Source organism: Aplidium turbinatum, chromosome 3 (assembly GCF_918807975.1).
Source record: "Aplidium turbinatum chromosome 3, kaAplTurb1.1, whole genome shotgun sequence".
Lineage (NCBI taxonomy): Eukaryota > Metazoa > Chordata > Ascidiacea > Aplousobranchia > Polyclinidae > Aplidium > Aplidium turbinatum.
This window is the reverse complement of record NC_137474.1, coordinates 19,294,859-19,319,045: the sequence shown is the minus strand read 5'-3', so window position 1 is coordinate 19,319,045 and position 24,187 is coordinate 19,294,859. Positions and strand designations below refer to the sequence as shown.

Below are 24,187 nucleotides of genomic sequence, written 5' to 3'. Positions count from 1 at the left end.
TTGAGATTTGCATCAGCTTTTCTCTAATACTCTGGTTTGAAATACCACAGACAATTTGATCACGAAGATTTCTCTCTTTAACAGCTTGATTATGAAATGCACAATTGCACAGTCATTTGCAAGTGTTCTTAGATCATTAATCCAACAATCAAAAGACTCACCATCAAGTTGATTTCTATGCCAAAACTTGTACGTGGAAAAAATTTTGTTCTTCTTTGGTTCACAATATAACCGAAATTTTCTCAGTACATAGTCGTAATTGTCTTTGCTATCATTATTATCATTGCCTGGAAAGACGAAATTGCTAAAGATTTCTTGTGCTGCAGTCCCAGCACAGTGTAGCAAGATTGCGACTTGCGTCTCTGCTGACTTCCTGCTGATCTCAGCGACTACATAGTAGGTTCGGAAAGACATCTCCTATTTTTTCCATGCTTCTGCTATGCTTGAACTGTTGAAGTTTATCGGGGCAGGCTGCTTAAAATCTGCCATGTTTTAAGACTAAAAAAACGATTATTGATAGTTCTTCTTTCAATACGTAGGTTCAAGTAAATTCTGACACCATGTAACGTCTTGATCTCTCAAGATACAGTATATTGATTCTTATACTGAATTATAGCTTCATCAAACTAGCGTCTTGCGCATACATCAGTAACTCGTGAGAATGTATATTTCGTCATAGAGATGGTAACCGCACATATATACATATGGTAGGTGGCGCTATAGGCCTAATCGTTCAATCTGTTACACTGTAGCGCACCCAGCATGGGGCTAAGGGGGCTCAAGCCCCCCCCAAACCCGCCACCAAAAATCAAGTTTTTGTATGTTCCCCATTTATACCTTTTGCTTACAGGTTAGATATGAAGAAGACACAACAATACAACAGGGCTGAGCATTATAACAATATATTTTACATATTTACAAATAGTTTTAACACTAGAACGTTTTCGACTTAACTTAAGCCCTCATCAGGAACCTGAAAATATCTGTAAAAATACAATAAATTTCAACTATTAGGAAAAGGCAACTACGTGAATAACTACAAAAAAATTTGCTCCACAGGGAACATGATACCTACATCAAGTAAATGTTGAGAAAAATAGACGCGCCTCCAGAAAATAAGTTAATTTTTTGTTTAAATTTGGGTTGTAGCTTTTGATTAACACTGCTTCCTGAATTTTGATGTAAAATTTGCCTTTGCGTAAAATTTTAAATGAGTCAGCAGAGAATTTTCGATCGGTACATAAAGAACACTCCATGATTAGGTCTTTGATGGCACTTTTAAAGTTCAGATGCTCTCGTCGTCAAATGTCTGGTCACTGGTGGACATACCGATGTAGGCTACCGTAGCCTACGTCAATGCTGAATCACACGGACATGTAAAACTGTATACGAAATTTGAGCAGAAAGACGAAGGCGTTTAGGACTTCAGTTGAAAATACGAACTAATTTTGAATGTTTTGTAAGTAGGAAAAACGTCCACATCAAATTTAATGTTTACAAAATTCGTGTTTTGTTTCAAACTGTTTTCGTGCTAGTTGTTGTTTTCGCACTTATGCAAACAGAAAGCTGATTCTATTTTGTCATACATGAGGAAAAAGTCAAGATCTATAGAAGATTGCGAGAGTAGACGTGGGAATGTAGGATGCTGATGGTGCTAGTAACATAGGGTTCACTAGGCCAACTTGTAATCTGATTGAGAGAACAAATCCTGATGTATCGGCAACCGGTGGGTTGTGGGCCGTGAGTGCCTTAAATATTAATCAAAGGGGTGAGTATTGGCCTATTGTCACTGTCACTCAGGGGCGTATCCTCAAGAAAAGCATTGCTTCCCCTACCAAAATTGAAAAAAAAAAATTTTTTTAGTAAAACGATTTCATAATTTCTTTACCTGAATACGAATAGAACAGTTTCTAACTCATGTCCCCGTCTAGGTTTTAATTTCAAAAAGTTGGAAGCTTACGGAAGCAGAGGTTCGTACCGCATCCATTGCTCTCGTTTTTGCTATACGAAGAAACAAAGGAAAAAAGCAGAGCAAAGTTTACGCGATTTACGTTTCTTTTAACTAATCTGTGGAAGCAATCTCAGAGTTACTTCCTGTTGGGTATTATTCCGGTGCGTAGCCTAATGAGAAAATCTAAGGCTTTGGGGTTATATTTGCCTCGCTAGGAAAAGTTTGAGCCTAATGTTAGATTTACACTGATATCCTGGCTACTACAGCAGTAGGTAGCTGTAACTGAGCAGTTAAGCTGAATTTTTGGTGTTCTCTAATTTGAGCCGCAGTTTTTGCCCTTTGTGTATAAGAGCTACCTTTCATTTTAAGTTAATAGCTGTTTATCTGCTAATAAATTTCATACAATTATTACCCTAAAAATGTTTCCAGAAGGCACTATCTATAATCCATTATTTGAGTGTAGTTTTGCAAAAATTTTCCGGCGCGTGCCTACGGCACGCTTTTGCCCCTACGACTTTCATTGCTTCCCTTGCTCAACCCACCAAGATACGTCACTGCTGTCACTATTCTCGCAAATCACTCAGCCGACATTTCTGAATTAGCCCCCCCCTAAACTTTTTTCTGGGTGCGCTACTGCTGTTACATACTCAACATTCAATAGAATTCACAGGTACGAAAACATGGAACGAATTTCCTTCTTCAATTAGAAAGACTGATACAAAGTCAATTTTTATTCACAAACTAAAACAACATTTAAGCAAAACAGAAACGCAATAGAAAGACAACGTAGAAAGGCTTTCTTGCATTCTTGTGAAGATTTTAGTGGAAATCCGAAATTATTCCTACAAAAGATTAGGCTAACCTAACAATAATATCGATTGCTTGTGCTGTACTTTTATGTTTGTAGATATTAACAGCAAACGCAATACTCCATAATCAACACGACACGTCGCAAAAGGGGATGAGAGCTTCATCAACACCATCAGGACATCATCATCTACCAGCTCATCCATTCCATCACCCACCAGGACAAGAAACAATAACTTACACTAGATATCAAACCTCAATCGTCTTAGGCTACTGTGTGATGTGCAGTCTAACCATAGAAAGAGCTCAACACCTGCTCTCCTGGGCCACATTGAAACGGGCTTTTGCTTGAGGATGGGTTTTTTTTATGACCGGTTTTCTTTCTCCATCCTATTATTATTATGACTGCTCATCCACATCAATATTGGAACTGGCAAATTCAATCCACAACACTTTTCATTAGGCTGTCATTCATTACGACATGTGTGCTTCTCTGTTTTTATTTTATTTTTTGCTATTTGTTTTTTTGGGTTTTGTGGCCGTGCTAACTACTGATATATAGCCTACTACATAATTTATCATTCAGGCACGTTTTAAACCTTTCAAGGTTTTGCCACCTTTTCCCGTTCGTTAACGTGCTGGTAAATTTATATCGATTTTTGTAGTTAGTATCTTTTTCGTCCCGGACGCATATTTACAAAAGGTTCCCTATTTTGTGCCTATCTCGAAAACTGACCAATCAGAAGCCGTATCGCTTTCTTACGTTAACTCATTTGCAAAGTTTCTTTGCGTGATTGCGTCGAGTTCGTAGGTTTTCTCCAAAATTGCCAGTTCTGCGGTTTTCCCCTGGAGTTAGGCTAGTTTTGTTTCAAAGTCGCGAAAAAATGTGAGCAATGGCGTTTTTTCTTGTTTTGTTCTATATTCATAAAAAACTTTGACTATGTTCTGGACTTGTTTCATCACTTTCGACGACTGGGTTACTTTTCAGTAGCAATTGGGCTATAAATTTTAAAAACATCTGGCAACCTTAGTTTGCTCGCTGTTTGTGTCTGCTCTGCTGTCTGGCAGGCTAATCGCTAGGCTAGTACTGTGGGAGGCTATATCTCGTAATATTTTTGTATATATCAAATAATTACTGAATATACAATGTGCAGTAATGAAAGTAAATGAACCGTGATGATTATCCAATTCTTACAATACATTTTATCTGCAATTTTAGATTTGGACAATCGGACAAAAAGAAAGCATCTCACCCCTACATCTCATTCCTAAATATGCTGCAAACATTTCACTGAAGTAGATATAATTAGTCATTGAACAAAAAGTGATTTTCTTGTTGCGTTTACTTTAAACCATGCTTTAAACTAAGTTTATTAGGTTTGAGTTAAAACATTCCTCCTTTCTTAAAAAACAATGACCCAAGAATCAAGATGATGCTCTCACTGGGATACTTAAACAATGTTGCTTATTAAAGGCAACCAATTTTTTGACATAAAAACTTGAAGTTTTGACTTTATAATTTACAAATTTTGACTCATTACTTTCTGCGTTTGCAACCCAAATGCAAAATACAAAGCATAATTAGCATTCAAACCATTGGCGTTAAGTAAGGATATCTTTGTTTTTCTAATGAAATAAAAGAAAAATGTGGAAGACTCAACGACACCACAGCTAACGAACACATAATGAAAGTCACTCGAAAAACTGCAAAAGATAAATATGGAGTGTCTTTAAATATCCCGAAATTACTGAGAGGGTTACTGTATACTGTATATACAAGCAATTATGATCTTCGTCGTCGTCGCCGTGTGAGCCTCTGAAAACAGTCCCACCTAACCGAATAACTTTACAGACTTTTTTAAGTTAGTTTTTATTTCGAAGAGTAGCGATGAGCCATGAATGTAGAAGTGTTAGCTGTAGAGTTAGGGTATTCAACAGGTTATAGGAAGTGCTAGTTCAGCCTAGGGCATCTCAAAATTACTTGAACCTTGTATGCAACGGCTAGGCTGATCAAAACAAAGCTCAATACTAGTAAAGTTTGTGTCCAAAGCAATACTGTTAGGTTTTTTTTAAAATACAGCTTAGGAATATCAACTTTTCAACAAAGTTTGAAAGCATTTTTTTAAAATTTGGGATAAAAACATGCTCAGAACTCACCAAATTTAATGCAATTTTTCAAATTTTTTTGGGAGGAGACCCCCCAGACCCCCCCGCGAAGTCGTTCGCCTTCTGCAAACTCAGCGGCGGGCTTTGCCCCCCCTCCACTATTCACTGCAGCTCCACTGCTCACCAACAGAACCAGCCGCCACTGTGTAAAACCATACCAGCCATGATACTAAACACATTACCCTTAAGGACCAATGGTACACATATGTACCACAGCGTAACTTCTATTTGAAATAAAAAAAAATTAATTTTTTTTCAAATACCTCTTTAAAGTCATAAACTTGTAGTAAAAATCATCAATATTTCAATAAAACATGTCTCAAAAGTTTATGGTCCTCAAAGGGTTAAACGTTCGCCCAAAGTTAGAAAAACCTGGAAATTTTTGCAAAATGTGACAAATCAGGCCGTATCTTTAGGTGGCCATGGATAGGTTTAGCGATGCAATTTCCTAATTGCTGCCAGCGCTTGTATGGAGGTAGTGTGGTTATATTTTATTTAGGTTATTTAAGTATGAGTTTAAGTATGAGAATGGTTTGTTTATAAGTTGAGTTGAATTTTACGGCTGTCTGACTACCTGATGAAAGTTCTATCTATCTAATTTATCTAGTTTGGCTATCTGACTCCATGAAATAATTTCCACACAATTATTGTTATTCGAATTATAATTTTAGATTATCAGAAGGTGTTCATATAATATTGTAGGTCTCTAACACAATTTGAATTTATACATTACAGAATAGTGAAATTGCAGAACAGGGAAACATTAAGCTATTACGAATTATTACATTTTTAACTAAACAATAAATTTAATGTTTTCTGAGAGCTGAACTGGTCTAACTGGACTGGTTTGATGTGAACTCTTTGTCTAATTGAGCTGGTTTGATATGAGCTAGTCCGATTTGATAGAGCTCTCGTCAAAGGACGAACAAACCATTTTATTGTGTGCGCCCTTTTTTCTATTTTCTTTGGGAGCAGTTGCATGGAAAATTACAGAAACTTTAGTAAAAGGCAGGAAAACTTATATGTTGAAATAATGGATTGCTACAGTAGGAGAGCAGGTTGAACGTTGATTATTTCTGGTGCAGACGCGATAAATTTCTGTGACAGCTTTCCCTGGGTTGTGAAAGCCACACCGTAGTGAGGTAATGTCATCGGGTAATATTGGTAACGTCTCGAGGTAAAAGGACAAGCTGCAACTTTCACTTTAATGGGGTTTAAAAAAAGTTATCGATTAGGCTTACAGGCAAACTCGGATGTACACAAAACGAACACATAGTACCTTACCACTAGGAATACCACGGTGTCCTATAAAACACCGGTCATTCTTGGTACATATATTATAGGCCTACGCCCTACGGTATTCATTACCTCTGGCTCTACAGTACACGCACCAGCACATCATTGAATGCACTAAAGTGCGTACATAGACTACTGTCATTGACACATTATAGTTACGCATGTTACCTAACACTATTAACATGTTACTAATTAACAGCTACGCAGTCATGAAAACGATAAATCCATTTTCGTACGTTTCGTCAATCAATACAATTGACTTTTTCAAGAAGATATATCAGATGGTGTAACATGACAGAGCACAATACCATGCAATAGTGACAATCAAGGAAGCAAGTAAATGATAAGATTGATGATACAAGCAATTTGAACAACGTAATTAATGCTGCCAACACCTTGATCAAATCTACCCAAGTCAAATATTCTATAGTGTAAATATCTACTTTATATCGCCATTTAGATTACACTATGTTTCGTGATACTATAGACAAGTAGACGTAAATATACTTAATCAATGACTAAGACAGTTAATCATGCAAATGCCTATCCCTTCGTAGATAGGGTGATTACTTATTAAAGTCAGCATTTTGTGTCTGCTTCGTAAAGATGACCTGTATTTAATAAAATATATCACATGTTAAAAAAAAGAAATAAAAAATAAGCAAATACTTCTTTGAGATATGGCCATCAAAAATAGTCCGGAATGACCAGGAGATTATGTAGTCAAATCACAACACACTGATAAACAATCTGCCCTGCCACAATAAGGTATTGCTAATCAATGAAAGTTTGATCTTATTCAATAAGAATACAACAGCAACGCTTACATAATACAGCAACCAATACTCACTTCATACGATTGGTTGTAAATAAATGTGAAGTAAGCATACAATAAACATTACAGTACAATACCAAGCACGCTGGAAAAAACTGTTAAGGTGTTTATGAGAGTAGCAACTCCATTGGCTGTGAGGTATAACAAATAACATAGGTGAAATGATGGTTGGTTATCAATGTTGCACCAACTCTGGAACCACACCCATGGTCTGAATGCATGCAGTAAATGTCTGTGAAGTGAGCCCAGAAAGGTTTCTTTTTTCCAAAGTAGGCTATAGATAGATCTCTAGCTTTTCCCAAGAAGGTGAAACTCGGTTGTTGTTTGATTCCATCAGCTTCAATTGGAGAACACATCTCATCTCTTTTTCGAAAAGCTGAAAAATACAGTACACATTAGCAATTTCTTAGTGTACACCCATTGGTACACAACATATAATTTAGACCTACTATCCTTGCCAGAACGAACCTTTTTTGCCTAGAATCAAAGTCAGCAGACGGTGAATAAATGAGCAAAAACTTATTTGCTGGGCCGTAATAAGTACTAAAACATACAAAGTAGAAAGTAAGTTACAATGTAACATACAAATGTAGAAAGTATACACAATTTCAACCTAATTAATTAAATTTAACAACCAAACTAAAGCCATTCTTTTGATCTTATTCTTACCTTTTGTAGGTGTTGTAACAGACATGGTTTTCCACACATTTGCAATTAAATTTATGAAACAGGCAGCATCTTTTTTTCATTTCTTCATCTTTCGGAAATCAAAACATCGGTACTTTCACTGCAGTCTTGCAAGACTTGTACATACCCACTTTTACAGCTTGTTACACAACACACAAACCCCATTTCACAAATATAGATTATTATTAAAGCACTGAATTTATCACAATAAAACCTAAATGAAAGATCAGATTAAAACCTTGGATTACTACTAAAATTTAACATATGTATGTACATACTTTTGTTTATAAATAACTTTCTGGACTACTAACAAGCTAGCCCTTTAGTTAGCCTATATTGATTTACTTCATATTATAGCCTAGGCTTACAGCTATAACCATACAGAACCACTTTAGGGGGCAAAATGTGTGCAATTTTAATGAAACATTGCTTAATTCAGTGGCGTATTCTCCATACATGCAAGGCATGCCTTACTATTCTGATGAAATCACTTCATATCCCGAGCTCACTACATCCCCGATTCCAGTAAATAACTTCAATGGTCTTACTATAGCTATCAACAAGTACCGTAATAGGTAACTGTAGCTAAACTAACTATAGCTAAACAGCTAGCTATCAATAACTTGTATCATCACAATCAGCAAAATGTTTCAATCCTAAAACTAGCACTGTTACCACTATTATACCCTCAAAACCTTTTTCCACCTGCCAGTGCCACAATTGGAGCCCTTTTGCACTCACCAATAGAGCCCAGCCTAGCCTATCTGTGGTTTTATTAGCCAGCTTGGAGAAAGATATTAATTGCACAGGCTTTCTCAAGTTTGCAACGTTCTAACCGCTTTACCAATTGCACAGGTGGTAGGCTACCTGAGAAGCCAAGATGCCAGCAATTGCCTAGGTTAGGCTACCGAAAAAAAAAATTAACATTACCAATTTGTCAGGCTCAATTTTACATGCACCAGTACCTAGGCTACAGTTAACTGACTAACTTGCTATATCTGCTACATCGAGTGCCAAGAAAATTACACTAACTCATTTTCCATTGATAATTATTTTATGCGCGCTTTCATTCATTTCAATTAACTGACTAACTTGCGAAACATTTCATTTATTTCAATTGTACATGCATCAGTACACTTCACTTAACTGACTAACTTAACCTACCAGCCTGCTCCTGTAACAGACATTACTAGCAGAAGACCAAAGAAAGAAAACGTAAATGACGCAATGACGTAAGAAAGCGATACGGCATCTAATTGGTCAGTTTTCGAGATAGGCACAAAATAGGGAACCTTTTGTAAATATGCGTCCCGGACGCGTTAATGACGAAAAATAAAATGATTGATTGATTGATAGAATTTGTAGGTTCGACTGTTCAAAGCAAACAAAGGTGACAACCTACTCAATATAGTGTGCTTGACATTGCGCATTCTATTGTTTGGAGCATTCATTGAACAATAGTTCCTGATAAAAAAGTATTTTTGCATTTCATTTTTATATTCATACCTGTGAAGATGAAACGTTCTGGACCAAAAAACAACATCTGTTTGAAACCTACTTAAACCACTACTTACATCCTGTTTCACTCCTCCAATCCGTCCCACGTACGAAGAGCACCCAGGAAGATCACTTCGAAACCGGATGTAGCTTTTGTGGCCTTTCCGTGGACGAAACCGGATGCAAGTGTTCTCGTGGTATTTTTTAAACGCTTCAAAAATTTTCGTCTTGGTGTATTTTTCTACAAAAAGCAATAATGTTGGGCAATTTTTTTTTTTCAATAAACTGCGCATGGATTCAGCTTTAAGACAGCTTTATATTTAAGAAGAAATCCTATATCTTTTTTGTCAGCTGTTTTTAACCGCACACCAACACACTTTGTGGTTAGTGATCCACCCTACTTCTCGTGGTCTGTAACCAGAGTTGGAAGTAACGACTAGTTGTCACTATTCGATAGTGTTATTCGTTGCTTTCTGAATATCGAATGCTTATACCAATTCTTCTAAAAATTGTGGTAAAATTGTGACTTATTTAACTCGTGCTATAGAGCACGCGCTGCTTGTAGGTTTACGCTCAATCAGTGCTCCGCGTTTGTGCCTTCATCGCTTTGCCTTGATTTCTTAGTTCTACAACGCTAGCGTTCTATTGTATGTGTCAGTCCTAGTAACTGCAAGTTTTAGCTAGCTTAACTGAATTCTTGAGCGGCTGCCAGATTAGTTTGTAAGTTATTTAGTTTTGTATTATTATCTATATCTTTCTTATTTTCGGAACTGTGTTATGGATGTGTCAATTCTAAGTTTAATAAAGCCTAATTAGCGCATGTAATTCTTGAACTTGTTATGGTCAGTTCAAAAATAAATATCGAATACGCGTTATTCACTGCTTTTTTATGCAAGCAACGAAATCATTATTCGTTTAATCGTTTCTCACTAATCGATATTTAGGAGAACTGTTGAATCATTTTTTGTTGTTCACTTAGGCTACTTCGTCGTCAGAACGAATTTACGAGATTTTGTTTTCGGGGTTACTATCCGGTTTTCGAACTTTAATGGATTAAGGAAAATTTTCCAGTAAAACTAAAGCAAAACTTTTTTGTTTACCTCGTGTTAAAATTTGTCTGTCTTGGCTGATTTCATTAGATTACATCATTGTGTTTTTTGTATTCTTAATAAAGTTAAACTGCTAGTTTCGCTTCATCTGTGCTGTTAGTAATATTTATTATTTTTATTTTAATTGTTTTTAGTGATTGCTATTCATTCCTTTTTTAAGTAGCCTATCGATAGCTGGAAGTCAGTGATTTTTTGGGCACTATCGAATAGTGAAACAGTCATTGCCTTTTGACTAACGACTTCCAACCCTGTCTCTAACCAACCCCACTTTCGTGGTCATTTTGACCAACCCAGCTTGTTGAGCAATTTTATATCAGATTTGTTACTAAGATTAAATGTGCTACCTATTAACAAAATAAAATATAAAGAGCCCTAAACCGCAAAAACTAAACTTAGGCTATGTTCAGCACATGATTCGAAAACTAAATTGTTTTCATCAAAATCGAATAATTTACTATTAATGTTCTACGTGATCTTGATTTGTGGTACTAACAATGAAAAAATATAATTTCAAAACATTTCTTGAACATAGCCTACAGTAGCCTACAGTAAATTTGTTTTTACATTTTGGATGTTGTATTTACTTCATAAATTGGTAGCCGGTTCAATAGATTTGTGCTACTTGTCTGTTTCACCAAGTTTTCATTTTTGTTTTGTTTAATTACCAAAACAGTTTTTTTTATAACAAGTGAATATGCTGTCACCATAGTGAATTGTTTCTTACGTAATAAATAATGCTAGGACATAAGATTGTTGTGAAAATACCATTGGCATTTAGAACAAAAGTGATGATTACACGTTTGCAGCCTACTGCTGGATTGAAATGAAACAGTGATGTCAGCATTTAGCCTACTGTCACGTGCAACAACAATTTTTAACATCCCCTCAGTGAGAAATGACAATAAAAAACTTTTTCTATTGCACAAATAAACGGGTGTGTAGCGGTAGTCCCTGCTCGTGAGAGAAATCACATTAAATTTCCTGTTTTTATAGTAAGCTTGGCTTTATTGCTTTAAAGTGATTCACCCATACTTCGTTCTCACATCCATACACAAATGATCGAGTTAAGTAATTTATTTCCATAGCAGGTGACAAATAGGTCTGAAAATGTATTAAACAATAAGGAAAGTTTTTGTCAGGTTTTTGTAAGTAAAGACTCACGATGACTTCTTATTCGCTTCCTCTCGTGTCAAGTGAACTACAACTATGGTGAGATCAAGTATTTAAGAATAAACTATTTTCCTAATTAAACTGTCACCACTGGTGCCACTTGCCGAATATGAAATGTTAAAAATACTCCTCTATATCATTTACAAATATTTAACCTTTGACGTGCATTTGAAGTAACTAAACAAACCTATGAATTGACAAATCTTAGACGTTGCGCGATTGAAACAAACATCATAAACAAAGCATTCATAATGAATTAACTGTTGCCGGATGCAACTAACCAAGATAAAACTCACTGATCGATTGATCGAACTCGTAGTTGACGACGACATATTTTCCCTTTTTGGGCCATTCTCTAGTCTTATCTCTGGTCGCTCCTCGCGCAAGCTTGTTAGGGCACGAGTCGACACCATATTCCTCCGCTAAACTATTATACGATGGTCCAGCTGTAATAAAGATGACGACAAAGATATGAATAGTTCTATATAGTAATTATCAACCGGGGTCCGCAAAGCGATTTCAGGGAGTCCATGAAAGGTTTCGAGTTTGCAGCACGATTAATAGGCTACATTACAAAATTTAAAAATTGGTTGTGTTTTTTGTGTATTAGGCGATAGTTATTCTCAAATTGTAGACTACGTCACAACGCACTGGTGCGTCGTTTGAAATTTCAAAGGACGTCCCACAAAGGTTTGGTTTCGTAACTAAAAATATCGTATAAATGAGTTAAATCTTTTAATAAGGCTATGCTAGTTATGTTCAACTTAATTCTTTTTAGACAGTAGATTGTTGATCAATGCTTAACTTAAAAATGCAAACGTTTGTCTGCAAGCTATCACCAGTCACAGTTTTGCCATGACTGTGACTGTAATAAATTAATATCGATTACAAATGAAATAAGGGAAAAATTCTTCGTAGCCTTTCGCTTACAAAAAGTTCTACTTGCCTAAGTTTTAGTAAAACATTAAATTAGCATATAAATTAGGATTACTAATTTCTGATTATATATGCCAACATATTATAGCTCAAAACATAACTTTATCAGTCTCATCAATCGTCATAAGTGCGTCTTGAGTTCAGCAAATTCTTCTAATTAAGTATATTGCTTCAAAACTTATGAAACATTTGATTCCATTATAGGAGATGCGATATATCAAAATTTAAGAAATTTGTTTTAGGGGTTCGCGATCGCTTTGAGGCACCAAAAGGGGTTCTCCAAATCTCCAAGGCAAAAAGGTTAAGAACCACTGTTTTCTATGTTTTGTGGAAGAACGTGAATTTCAAGGTTCATGTAAACTTCACGCTAGAGAGCAAAAATGCCTTTGAAAAAAATGGGGTGCACAAGAGCTTTAACGAAGAAAAAATTCTGAAAGCAAAATAGATTATGTAAAATTTAAGCTCCAAAGAACCACCTAGTCTGGTTAGAGAACTGGGAAATTTTCTCCTTCAAAAATTTGACAATCACAATGTGTAAGTCTCTTTTTGTGTGTTTTGTGGCCCTGTAAGCTAATGTTTTTGTTTGACGCATACTTTAAATACACCAAAATCTTCAAGTTAAAATTAGCATTATGTAGAAGCAGAAGTTACAATCTAGGTTTAGTTTAAAACTGAACTTCAACAAATATTTCGTATGTGCTTATTAACTTGCTTTAAAAATAGAATCGATGTTTCTTAAAATAAGGGGAGCAGCTGACTAGAAGACTATATGTCACTTCGCTGCTTCCTCCTGTCTGTTGTATCGCATCTGTGATTGCAGTGTACTGTATGTTATCGCAATGGGCGCAAATAAAAGCAGGATTATTACAACTTTTAAACAAGAAGGCTAATTTCCAGAGCGTTTTTATCAAAACTTCTCAAGCAAGGTGACGCTAGATGATGTGTGTGTCTCCTTCTAGGGTGTGTGGTCTGTGGCTCCTTGCGCGTCACTAGGAAACCACTAGTCGCTAAGCAAACGCCTTTTGATGAAGCACATTATGTGAATAACTTTCCTACCTTCTACCAGTATGTCATCCTCAAACAATCCATTCTTTTTGCATTTTTCGCATATTTCGCATCCATCCGCCCCAACAGCGTGCCCTAACGGACAGTTGTGAGTACATAGTTTCATATCCGGACAACCATTTGAATGATTGTCTCCATTCTTTTTGAAGTTTTCTAAAATGCAAGTTCTTGTTATTTTACTATATTGTGTTAACTTGCTATTCAAGAATTTCCAGAAATGGAAAACGAAACGTGGCGCCATTAAGCGAAGCTATACCAACTTAGCAGGACTTAAGAATTTAATGGAGCCCAATTTTGTTTGCATAATTTATTTACTTGTAATAAAACTTCTATAGCCTACCAATTAGGCTACAGCAAAGTTGATCAGTTTTGTTAAACTAAACTGTAAACAAAAACCTATTTTGGTTTATAATTGTTTGACATATCTAATTATTATCTATCCTCTACCATTCTTGTACGCTTTTTATCGTCTTGATCTTAGCGTTTGTTTGCTTTAAGTTTAACTGAAGATGATCTATCATGTAGCCTAAGTGATAGATCATCGTCAGTTAAAATTAAAGCAAGATGTAGCCTAGTTCATTAATTTTGCCAGCCGGCCAAAGCATAGCCTAAGCAACCTAGTAAAAGTAGGTGTAAGTATTTCAGCATTTTGTAACGTTAAACGTGAAATATTATGAAGCAAACTAGGCTACTGTAAGAGTGACTGGAATCGGATCGGGAGTCAGCTGATGAGATTCTTAATGTGCATATGTCATTTACAATGAAGCGAGTGCTTATTTTAATGTTGCAAAATAGTCAGTGATGTGAGATATAACATTTTGTCACCCCGGACATCATCAATAAAGTATTCCACAGTGTGAATCAACTTCTACAGACAAAATGAAACAGTTGTGCAAAGAAACAAATTTTCATTTTTATCCCGGACACCGCTATGCCAGTGGTCCTCGGTCTGATATCCACGGAAGCCGTGGCAGTGTGTGAATGCAACTGTTCAGAAAAAGTAGCCTCCGAACATCAAAACACTGAAATTCATATATTCAGGAATCATTTTGTCAAATTTTCTTCCCGGGTCATGCTTATAAGTTTAATGGTCAACAATCTTGGTGAGCTTATGAAATAGAACTGTGACTACAAAAGGTTGGTAACGGCTGATATAGACCCTATACTCGCTAAATCATAGCTTGACATGCTATGACGTACATTCTGACGTAATCAGCGCTCATTTCGGTTATTCAGGGCTCGTAGTAAGAAGTTTTATAGGTCAAAATAAAACGAAAAATTAAGAATTTGACGAAAAATTAACAAAAACGAAAAATTAAAAATTACTCTGTGCTTATTCTATTAAACTTGATAGGCTACAAGTATTAAAATACTCTTCTTATTCAAAATTCTGTGGGAGTATAGCAACATCATGTAATGACAATATAATTCAGTAATGCAAGCGGTCTTTGAAGGTAAAGGTGAGTCCCAGCTTGATCCAAGCATTGGAGGATGAGAAAATGAGGTTCTCATTATAGCCCTAAGCCATTGGCACTAACGAGATTAGGGTGGCCAGTTCCTTTCTCTCGGCCGCCTTTCCTTCAGCAACTACGCCCACCCATTTTATTACATTCTGTGTAGAGTGAGGGGTGCTTTTCAACAGCCAGCTTGAGCTGGGAGTCGAACAAGGATTGTTTGATTAGAAAGTGAGGGCTTTATCCGCTTCGCCATCTCACCGTCAAGCAGCCTTCACGCCATACCTAATTCCAAGGCGCAGTGATAAGTGATAACCATTTTGTGCGGTGATAAATCAAAATTTTGCAGTGATAAAATAAGCGTTTTTTGGCCGAAAAATAAACTACGCATACAAAACACAAAGCAGATTTCTTTATGTTGTCAGTTTGATTTTTTTTAAATGCAACCAGTGTAAAATAAATTTCGTTTGAAGTTGTCTGATCTACGATGTAATAATGTCCGTCTGGGCTTTTATCACACAATATTATTATATGGGAAAGACGATAACCTTCTCGCGGTTCACCCTGTCAGTACTGATTTTTCAGGAAGCTAATCATCGTCTATAGGCTTGCGGGTTAACAGCCGCATAAAACACCGAGTGGGTAGTAAAAGGATAAACCCTCGGCCCACCTTCGGAAAGATGTCTAACTTTCAACAAGCACTCTCAAGGCCCAGCACTATACCATGGGAAATCACTATCGGCACATGGAATGTACGAAGCCTTAATGCTGAATCTAAAAAGCAAACTCTGGGCAAAGACTACCAAAGCTACAATATTGACCTCTTATGTATTCAAGAAACCAAAATCAAGGACCACCAAGAAGTCAACCTACAAACAGGGTACAAACTTGTCCTGCTGCAACAAAACACATCAGTTCATTATGGCTTGGGATTTATTATTGGCCAAAGACTGATCAACCATGTTGTGAACTATTAAGTACGTTAGCACAGAATTGCTACTATGGACCTCGCTATCCCAACTCAAAACGGTAGTCTAACAAAAATGCGCCTGATCAACGCCTATGGACCAACCTTAGAAAGAGTCGCAGAAACACCAGAAAATCTTGAAAATTTTATGCAGAACTTCACACTGCTAGCACCGCCTTGCTAATTGACTTACTTTTATATGTGGCGACATGAACTCCAAACTCGGAAAGCTTACCCAAGATGACATTGACACGGGCCTAAACGCATGCCTGGGCAGTTACGGCACTGGCCAGCGCAATCTAAACGGTAATGCGCTCATGGATTTCCTTTCTGCCAATGGTTACTTTGCTAGCAACACTGCCTTTCAGCACCCAAGCAGACACCGCACTACCTGGACGGTTTTATCAAAGATCCAAACAACCCCAACTTAAGCAAGCCTGTTTACAACCAAATTGACTACGTCATTTGTCAACAGCAAGCACGCCCTCTACTACAAAACGCAAGTTTTTTTGCAGGCACGGACCTAAATTCTGACCACAAGCTTGTTTCCACGAAACTTAGAATTGATAAAATTCATTTAATTCACAAACGCTATCCAAAGAACTCCAAGCAACAGAGAATCAACATCCATCGTCTGAGAGATGATCGAAAGACCCAGCAAACATACAGGAAAACTCTGAAGAATATGTTGAGCGAATTAGACCGCAACGATGATCCAAACACAACTACAAACCACCTACTTGACTGCATGAAAGTCTCAGCCATAAAAGCTGCCGGCATCCAGCATCGACAGAAGCAACCCACCGCCACATACGTTTGATCAACAAGTAGTACATCTGTCCAAACAGCAAAAAGCTTTAAGGTTACAAATCTATCAAAGCACAAACAACATGGAACGCTCTAATCTCCGAAAGAAACGTACAAACATCCTAAACAGCATATCCAAAAGATTAAAGGAAATTGCAATAGAGAAAGCCAACTCTTTGGCAGAAGAAATATCCGCATCTGAAGACAGCAATAAAATGTTCCAAGCAGCAAAACTACTTAAAGCGAGAAAGCCTCCTACCCCAATCATGATTCAAGATGTCAATGACAGTTTTGTGCTCTCAGACAAAAGCAAAGTAGAGATTGTAATAAAATGGTTTCAGCAACAATTTACAGATTCAGATGATGAACCAATACAACCATTCACCGGAGAAGCAAGACCCTTACAAATACCAATAGGCTAACCATTGAGGAAGTGTCTGCAGCAATTTCTTCCTTGAAAAACCGTCGTGCTGCTGGCCCTGATAACGTCAACAACGAACTCTTCAAACTCTCCAGAGACATAGTTTCCGGTTTAATATCACAGACTATTAATGAATCTCTCAAACAACACAAACCAATAGACACCATCGGCGAAGGCATACTAATTGCTATACCAAAACCCAAGAAACCAAACGGACCATTAGTTAATCTTCGACTCATTGTGCTCCTCAATAGCATCAGAAAAATCCTCTCCATCATCATTTTGCATCGGATTAGAGACAAAATTTACAGCTTCACAGGACCCTTCCAAAGCGGTTTCAAACGTGGCAGGAGCAGCTCCCGTGATTTTGGTAGACCTAATATCCGCCATTTTGTCAAAAATGACTTTTTTGCATTTTTCTACGTTTAGGCTAAAGACTTCATGCATCTCCTGACAAAAAATTGTGCTCCAATGTAGTATGGTTTACGAGATAATTGGTGTGTAAAACCTAACATATTCCAATCTGTGCAAGAATAATTTTCTAAAACCTAACGTATTCGTCTATCCAATCAAGTAACAGGAAATTGTCACGTGACCGGCAAAATTTCAGCAGAGTAGCCCAGGCTACTTCACATCTTACATCTCTTAGAGTTGCGTGAAGCGGATTTAAAAGCATTCGATAAAGTAGATTGGGTTGAAATGTTGTTAAGCACTAGGCTCCACTAGGTAAGCTTAATTATCCAGCTTAAAAATGTTCGTCCGAGCACACTAGCTTTTCATTAAATGCCGTATCATTTAGGCTACGTCTCGCCGAACAGTTTGACTTTTCGTAGCCTACCGGTAGGCTACTGGTGAACTGATGGCTTAGTTGACTTTGCGGTAGCCTACACTAAATAGCTTAGCTTGCATAAGTTTATTAAAACTTTAAAGCATAGGCCTGGGAGTACGCTACCCAGTGTGTTTGGTCATTTCTAATCAACCAAACCAGATGCTGTGTAGCCAATGTAGTAGGGTAGCCTTAAATAGATGCATGGTAATTGAGTAGGCTACCAGCAACTGATTTTAAATCGGCGATAGCCTTTAACTTAGCAGGCTTCTCTGATATCAGCAAAGTTATCTACAGATTACAGTGACGAAATGATACACAGTTCTGGGAGAAATTCAAAGGCTGACTTTAGGTTTGATTTAGGCTTGTATTGTTGACTCTTGCTATTTTAAGTAGGCCTACCGGTAGCCTACGCTTACGCTCTACGTAGAAACTATCCATGGAATAACTAAAACGGTACGTAACGACGCCTTGCGGTTCTACCTGCAGGCATAACTAGAAGTTTGGTTATTTTAATAACACCATTATCCGGTCGACAAATAAATTTGATTATCTTCCTGAAATGTTATGACTGTGATTTAAAACCAACATATCACAGCAAGTAGCAAAAATTTTCTTGAAAAATCAAGGAGGCATCAACATAACGACTTGGTTCAATTATATTGTATGTTAATGCTTCTATTATATCTTCTACGAGCAAAGTAATCCACAATTTATTTATTTCAGGGTAGGCCTACTGTACTCACACTAAACGTCAAAGTAAAAAATCTGCCAAGGCAATTTAGTAGCCAATAATCTTAAATTAGGCTTTACTATTCAAAATCATAAAATTATAGTGTGGTCAAAGCCAATATTTAGTTTATATTAAGCTTTTCCATACAAAAGCATAACATTAAATAAACCAATAAGGTGGAGCCAACACCGAGCTTATATTAGGTTTTACCATACAAACTAATACATTTTTTATAACTAGTTATCTGACTAAACCAAATATACGCCATATTTTATGAAAACAAACAAAAACCTGGCTTAAATTTTATTTACAAAAATTTTGTTTGCTTGTCCGCTCCAGCCTTCCAAAAGTCAACTTCTTGTGTTTTACCTTGCTAATTTTACAGCTATAAACACAAAAAGTCGTTTATCTCGAAAACTTGAACATGGCGGATATTAGGTTGTGACAAATCACGGGAGAGCCATGCTGACATTGTCTGGGCACAACGCATGCTCGTTTCAGTAGCAATGGCCTGAAAATGGGACTTCCACAAAATGGGAATAGATATGCAGTGCCGGATTAACCATTAGGCAAAGTAGGCACGTGCCTACAGGCCAGTCAAAAATCCAGGCCACTTTCTTGGATAAGTGTAGAGAGAATTTTGACTGGTATGAGCAGCAGGCAAGTGATCGCTGTGGTAGCAGAATATATAAATCTGAAAGTCGGCGAGCACCAAAGCGGCAGAAGCATGTCAGTGATGGAGCTGCTACAGATGATGTGGAAGGGATGTCGGGCCAGAAAAAATTTAAAATCAACACGCTTTATGTGATCATCGACCAACTGAAGAGTGCACTACAGAAACGTATCGATGCATATTCCATGGTGCTGCAGAGGTTTGGGGTTTTGACGGAGTAGCCTACGACTCCATGTCTGTTAAAGACATCGATGTTGCTGTTGCAGGTCTGGTTGGTGTGTATTCAAAGGACCTGTATTCCGACTTCCTATCAGAATTTCGTCAGTTTATGTGCTGGTATAAAGACTATAAACAGCAAAAACGCGATGAAACAACAGCAACGGGAAGTGCCCATAAGATGTGCATTGAAAAGAATTTACGGTACTCCGTAAGATTGACCTCCAAAAACTAGTTAGCGCGTTTTCAATCGCAAAAACGCGCAAAGTTGTTATTTAGTTAGACATATGACCAAGTTTTTGCACGGTACCCTGTGTTATAGTTGCAACAACGATCTTTGTGACAATGATTTGGCAACATTGATAATTCTAATTTTTTAGTTGGCGACCCTGATTTTCGGGCCACTTATAAAATGTGCCTACAGGCCAGCAGACCCTTAATCCGGCACTGTAGATATGTCCAAAGCCTTTGACACCATAAAACGCAAAAAAATCCTTCAAATTTTAGATCAAGCTGGCTGTGATGAAGATGAACTGCGACCAACCCGTACCCTGTTGGCTGGCACAAAACTTTATGTGCGCATTAACAACGAAATGTCCGCAAACTTTGAGACAACCATCGGTTCCCCTCAAAAAGACAGCCTCTCCCCAATACTCTTCACTTGCTACCTATCTGCAGCATTGAGCTCAGTGCGAGAACAGTCCTCCAGACCAAACCCCCCTATATCCGACACCTGCATGCCTTTGGAAATGGAATATGCAGACGATGCTGAGTTTCTGGATGACGAAAGACAGCCACTTGACGTGCCACAATTGCTACAACCTATTGCTACAAAGAACCTGAAAAACTAGGCCACAATCTTTTCATGAATGAGACTAAAACTGAATTCACCCACATATTTCTTGCAGACACAAATGAAACTGATACTGATAGCCTACCGATTCGAGGAAACAAAAAAATGGCGTACACACAAACTTTTGTAATCATCATTGTGCAGCACGGCCGATGTGAAATCTCGCTGTAATTTAGGCAATGTCGCTTTTAGATCATACTGGAAACTATGGAGCAAGAGATCGAGAATCCCATTGCAGTTGCGACTAAGATTGTACAACGCGTGCTGCATCCCAATTATGATCTACAACTGCAATAGCTGGTTTGTTACCAAAGCAAGTCTTGAAAGATTGGATGCCTGTCATCGAAGACATTTATGTGTCATAACTGGTCATACTTGGCCAAACAGTTTTATTTCGAACAAAAACCTCTACAAAATATGCAACAGTGAACCATTATCTTGCAAGATATCCACCATGAGATGGAACATGTTTGGACATCTTGTGAGACTTCACCAGGACTCACCTCCCCAGAAAGCCCTAGAATTTGCGATAATTGGCAGCAAAAAGTACCAAGGCCGAACCGGACGTCACCGTACCAACTTGTTTGCTGAGATCTGACATCAGAAAAGCTGGCCTGGGATCCCTGCTCAGCAAATCACACCTCCATCGATTGCAAACATCGCAAAGAACAAAACAGAATGGAGATCCTATCAATCGTGTTGAAAGACTGATCGAAGCCAGCGGCTGTCAAACGATTTGGCTACACCGGCGGCGGAGACAGTTACAATAAATAGGCACCTTAACATGAAGATATCCAATTCAAATACGAATCCACGCTATTCATGATGCCATCAAGGTTTCGTTTCTGGGAAGAACAAAGAAAAAAAAATCCTAGCTAAATGAAGTCATCGGTTTGTCATCGGCTGACTTGGCGCAGAGGGTTAGGGCGATGGTAGTCATTTCAATGATGTGGGTTTGATTTCCACCACTGCTATTGCTATTTTTTCTTCTGTAATTACCAAACAAAGTTCAAAATAATAATCAACTCTGTGGCTGAATGGTCATAATTGGACGGGAGCCACCTACATACAACAATTACAACATGTTATGATTCACGGATTCACACATCACGGACAAAGCAACATCTGATTGGTTTGTTGTTGAATTGGATATTTTCATGACTGCCTACCATATAATCAGGGTTGGAAGTAACGACTAGTTGTCACTATTCGATAGCGTTATTCGTTGCTTTCTGAACATCGAATGCTTATACCCATTTCTTTTAAAAATAGCCTAAATATCGAATGCGCGTTATTCACTGCTTTTTATGCAAGCAACGAAATCATTATTCGTTTTTTACTAATCGATATTTAGGAGAACTGCTGAATCATTTTTTGTTTTTCACTTACTTCCTCGTCAAAACAAATTTACGAGATTTAGTTTTCGGTTGTTTCACTGTTGCCAACCTTGCGGTTTTCCCGCAAGTTAGGGCTTGTTTTTCTTCGAGTTTTCGTATTTTTTTTAGGTTTGCGGGTTGCTTGTTTTTGGGCTTGTTTTTTGACCAGTCAATTTTTAGTAATAATTGCTATTCATTGCTCTTTTTAAGTATTGATAGCGAAAAGTCATTGCTTTTTGGGCGCTATCGAGTAGTGAAATAATCATTGCTTTTTGACTAACGACTTCCAAACCCTGCATACAATACACCATTCCTTGAGCAAAACAAGATTATCAATGGTTGTTGGCCCACGGGCATTTCTGAATTATCAAATTTGACCCGATTGGGGAAAGTTTGGACACCCCTGGCCTACCTAATTTTTATGGTAACGCCTAGAACATCACACAACTAAGGCGAAAGAGCCATGTCCATTGAGTCCTGTCTTTGTCATGAGTTACCAAGGGGGGTGGGGGGGGACTTATATACCAGTCCCGGGTATACAAGTTCTCTCATTTTCGCAAACCATCATTTTTTCCCGATTAGTTTTATTTTTTCAATTTCTCTTACGCCTGATATCGAGTTGTGTGATGTTCTAGGTTTTTCCAACGTTTATGAGCATTAGACATAGAGAAGCTAAAGTAATGCGTGCGGGGTAGGCTAATGAAAATTAAACCGAAATACCGTAGCCTAGTAAGAATTAACTCTTTAGTCTGCAAAACCATGGCAAACCCTCCTTTACGTACACGATATAATTTAGCATTCTTGACCTACCTGTCGCCATGACAATACAAACAAGGGTGGTTATCACGAGTAACCGAAGCATGATCTTCATGGAACACTTTTGTTGAAAACGTTGAGGGGTATTTTTTAAACGTATTAACTCTGTTTCTGTTTGCTTACAGTCGCTTCAATATACAGTCGCTTCAGTATACAATCGGATTCGTGACAGGGCTTATATATGAACCTACACTGGCACTGGCGTGCGCGTTACGTGTTAGAAAATGAGTTTCTTTCACAGAAGGCACTTAGAGCATTGTTTTGAGAAGTTTACGTAGCCTAATTATTCATCATCTGGTGTTGCGTAATTGACTTGCTCGTGCGTAAATAATGCGAAAATGAAGACCCTAAGCAAATGTAATGTAAAATTATTACATAGCAATTTATAGGGAATTTTTCTGTTTCTAAGAAGCAAGTTGAACAATGCCAAACGGAAGTATCACTACTGTAGATTGCACAACGATGTGGGGAAAATATATTTACCAAAGGGTGGCGCCATATTGACTAACCAGGTAGGAAAATCACTTTTTCAAGTCTCGACAAGGGTGAAAATGCTGACACGTGACAGTAGCGTCATTTAAATCATTACTTTTTTTCCAAGTGTTCAGTTGAGATAACAAACACACTGTTTCAATATGAACTTAGAACAAGTTGGATAGGCCTATTGAGTAAGCTACGCCTTTGAGAACATGGTAAAGTAGCCTCCCACAACCAAACATGAATAGGAATTATCACTTATTGTGAACTTACAATATTGTTTATTTTGTACCACAGATAAACTAAATATGTTCAGGTTTCTTCTGAGACGCATACTGACACAGGCTTACTCAAAAGTAAACAGACACCTGTCTCCTTAGCCTACAACAATCAAACAACAAAGCATTGAAATATAAGTTTAATTCAATGTTAGAAATATTGAGCAGTTTGATAAAAAATTCATTCGTAAAAATGAAAAAGACATTAACAACACGCAAAATTAACATCAACACTCGAAAACGAATTATGAAATGCTACATATGGACTACGTTACTTTACAATGCGGAAACATGGACACTGTCATCACAGATGGTTAAACGACTTAAGGCATTTGAAATGTGGATTTATAGAAGAATGCTTAAAATTTCATGGAAGGATAAAATCACAAATAAAGATGTACTATCTAGAATACAAACCAACATGGAAACTCTACAAACAATTAAATCAAGAAAATTGAAATATTTTGGCCACATGATTCGCAATAATTCTATTCAAAAACAACTACTAAAAAGAAAAATGAACGGCAAACGAAATAGGGGCAGACCACCAAGAATTTGGACTAATGATATTGAAGACTGGTCAGGACTTATTTACAAAACTGAAGTAAAAAATCTCACAACAGAGAAACTTGGCGTCTCATTGCCTCCAACCCTCGACGAGAGGAAGGAACTTAATGATGATAATGATAAAAAAATAATTTAACAAAATAAATGACGTCATAAACAATCATGATTTTTGTCACGCGCTTCCCTCGTGCTTCAAATGACGTC

General features: G+C 37.4%; 1 protein-coding gene across 1 annotated transcript in view; it reads right to left on the bottom strand.

Annotated features, from left to right (window-relative positions):
* The window catches only part of LOC145766614 (zinc metalloproteinase nas-13-like), a 35,459-nt gene extending 20,167 nt beyond the window's left edge, over positions 1-15,292 (bottom strand). Inside the window, exons 1-4 of the mRNA XM_082578328.1 lie at positions 15,259-15,292; positions 13,511-13,672; positions 11,815-11,964; positions 9,317-9,480 (exon numbers count right to left, since the gene is read on the bottom strand). Coding sequence (XP_082434454.1) covers positions 9,317-9,480; positions 11,815-11,964; positions 13,511-13,672; positions 15,259-15,292 — 510 coding nt within the window. The remainder of the gene's footprint in view (positions 1-9,316; positions 9,481-11,814; positions 11,965-13,510; positions 13,673-15,258) is intronic.
* Between the last annotated feature and the right edge of the window lie 8,895 nt (positions 15,293-24,187).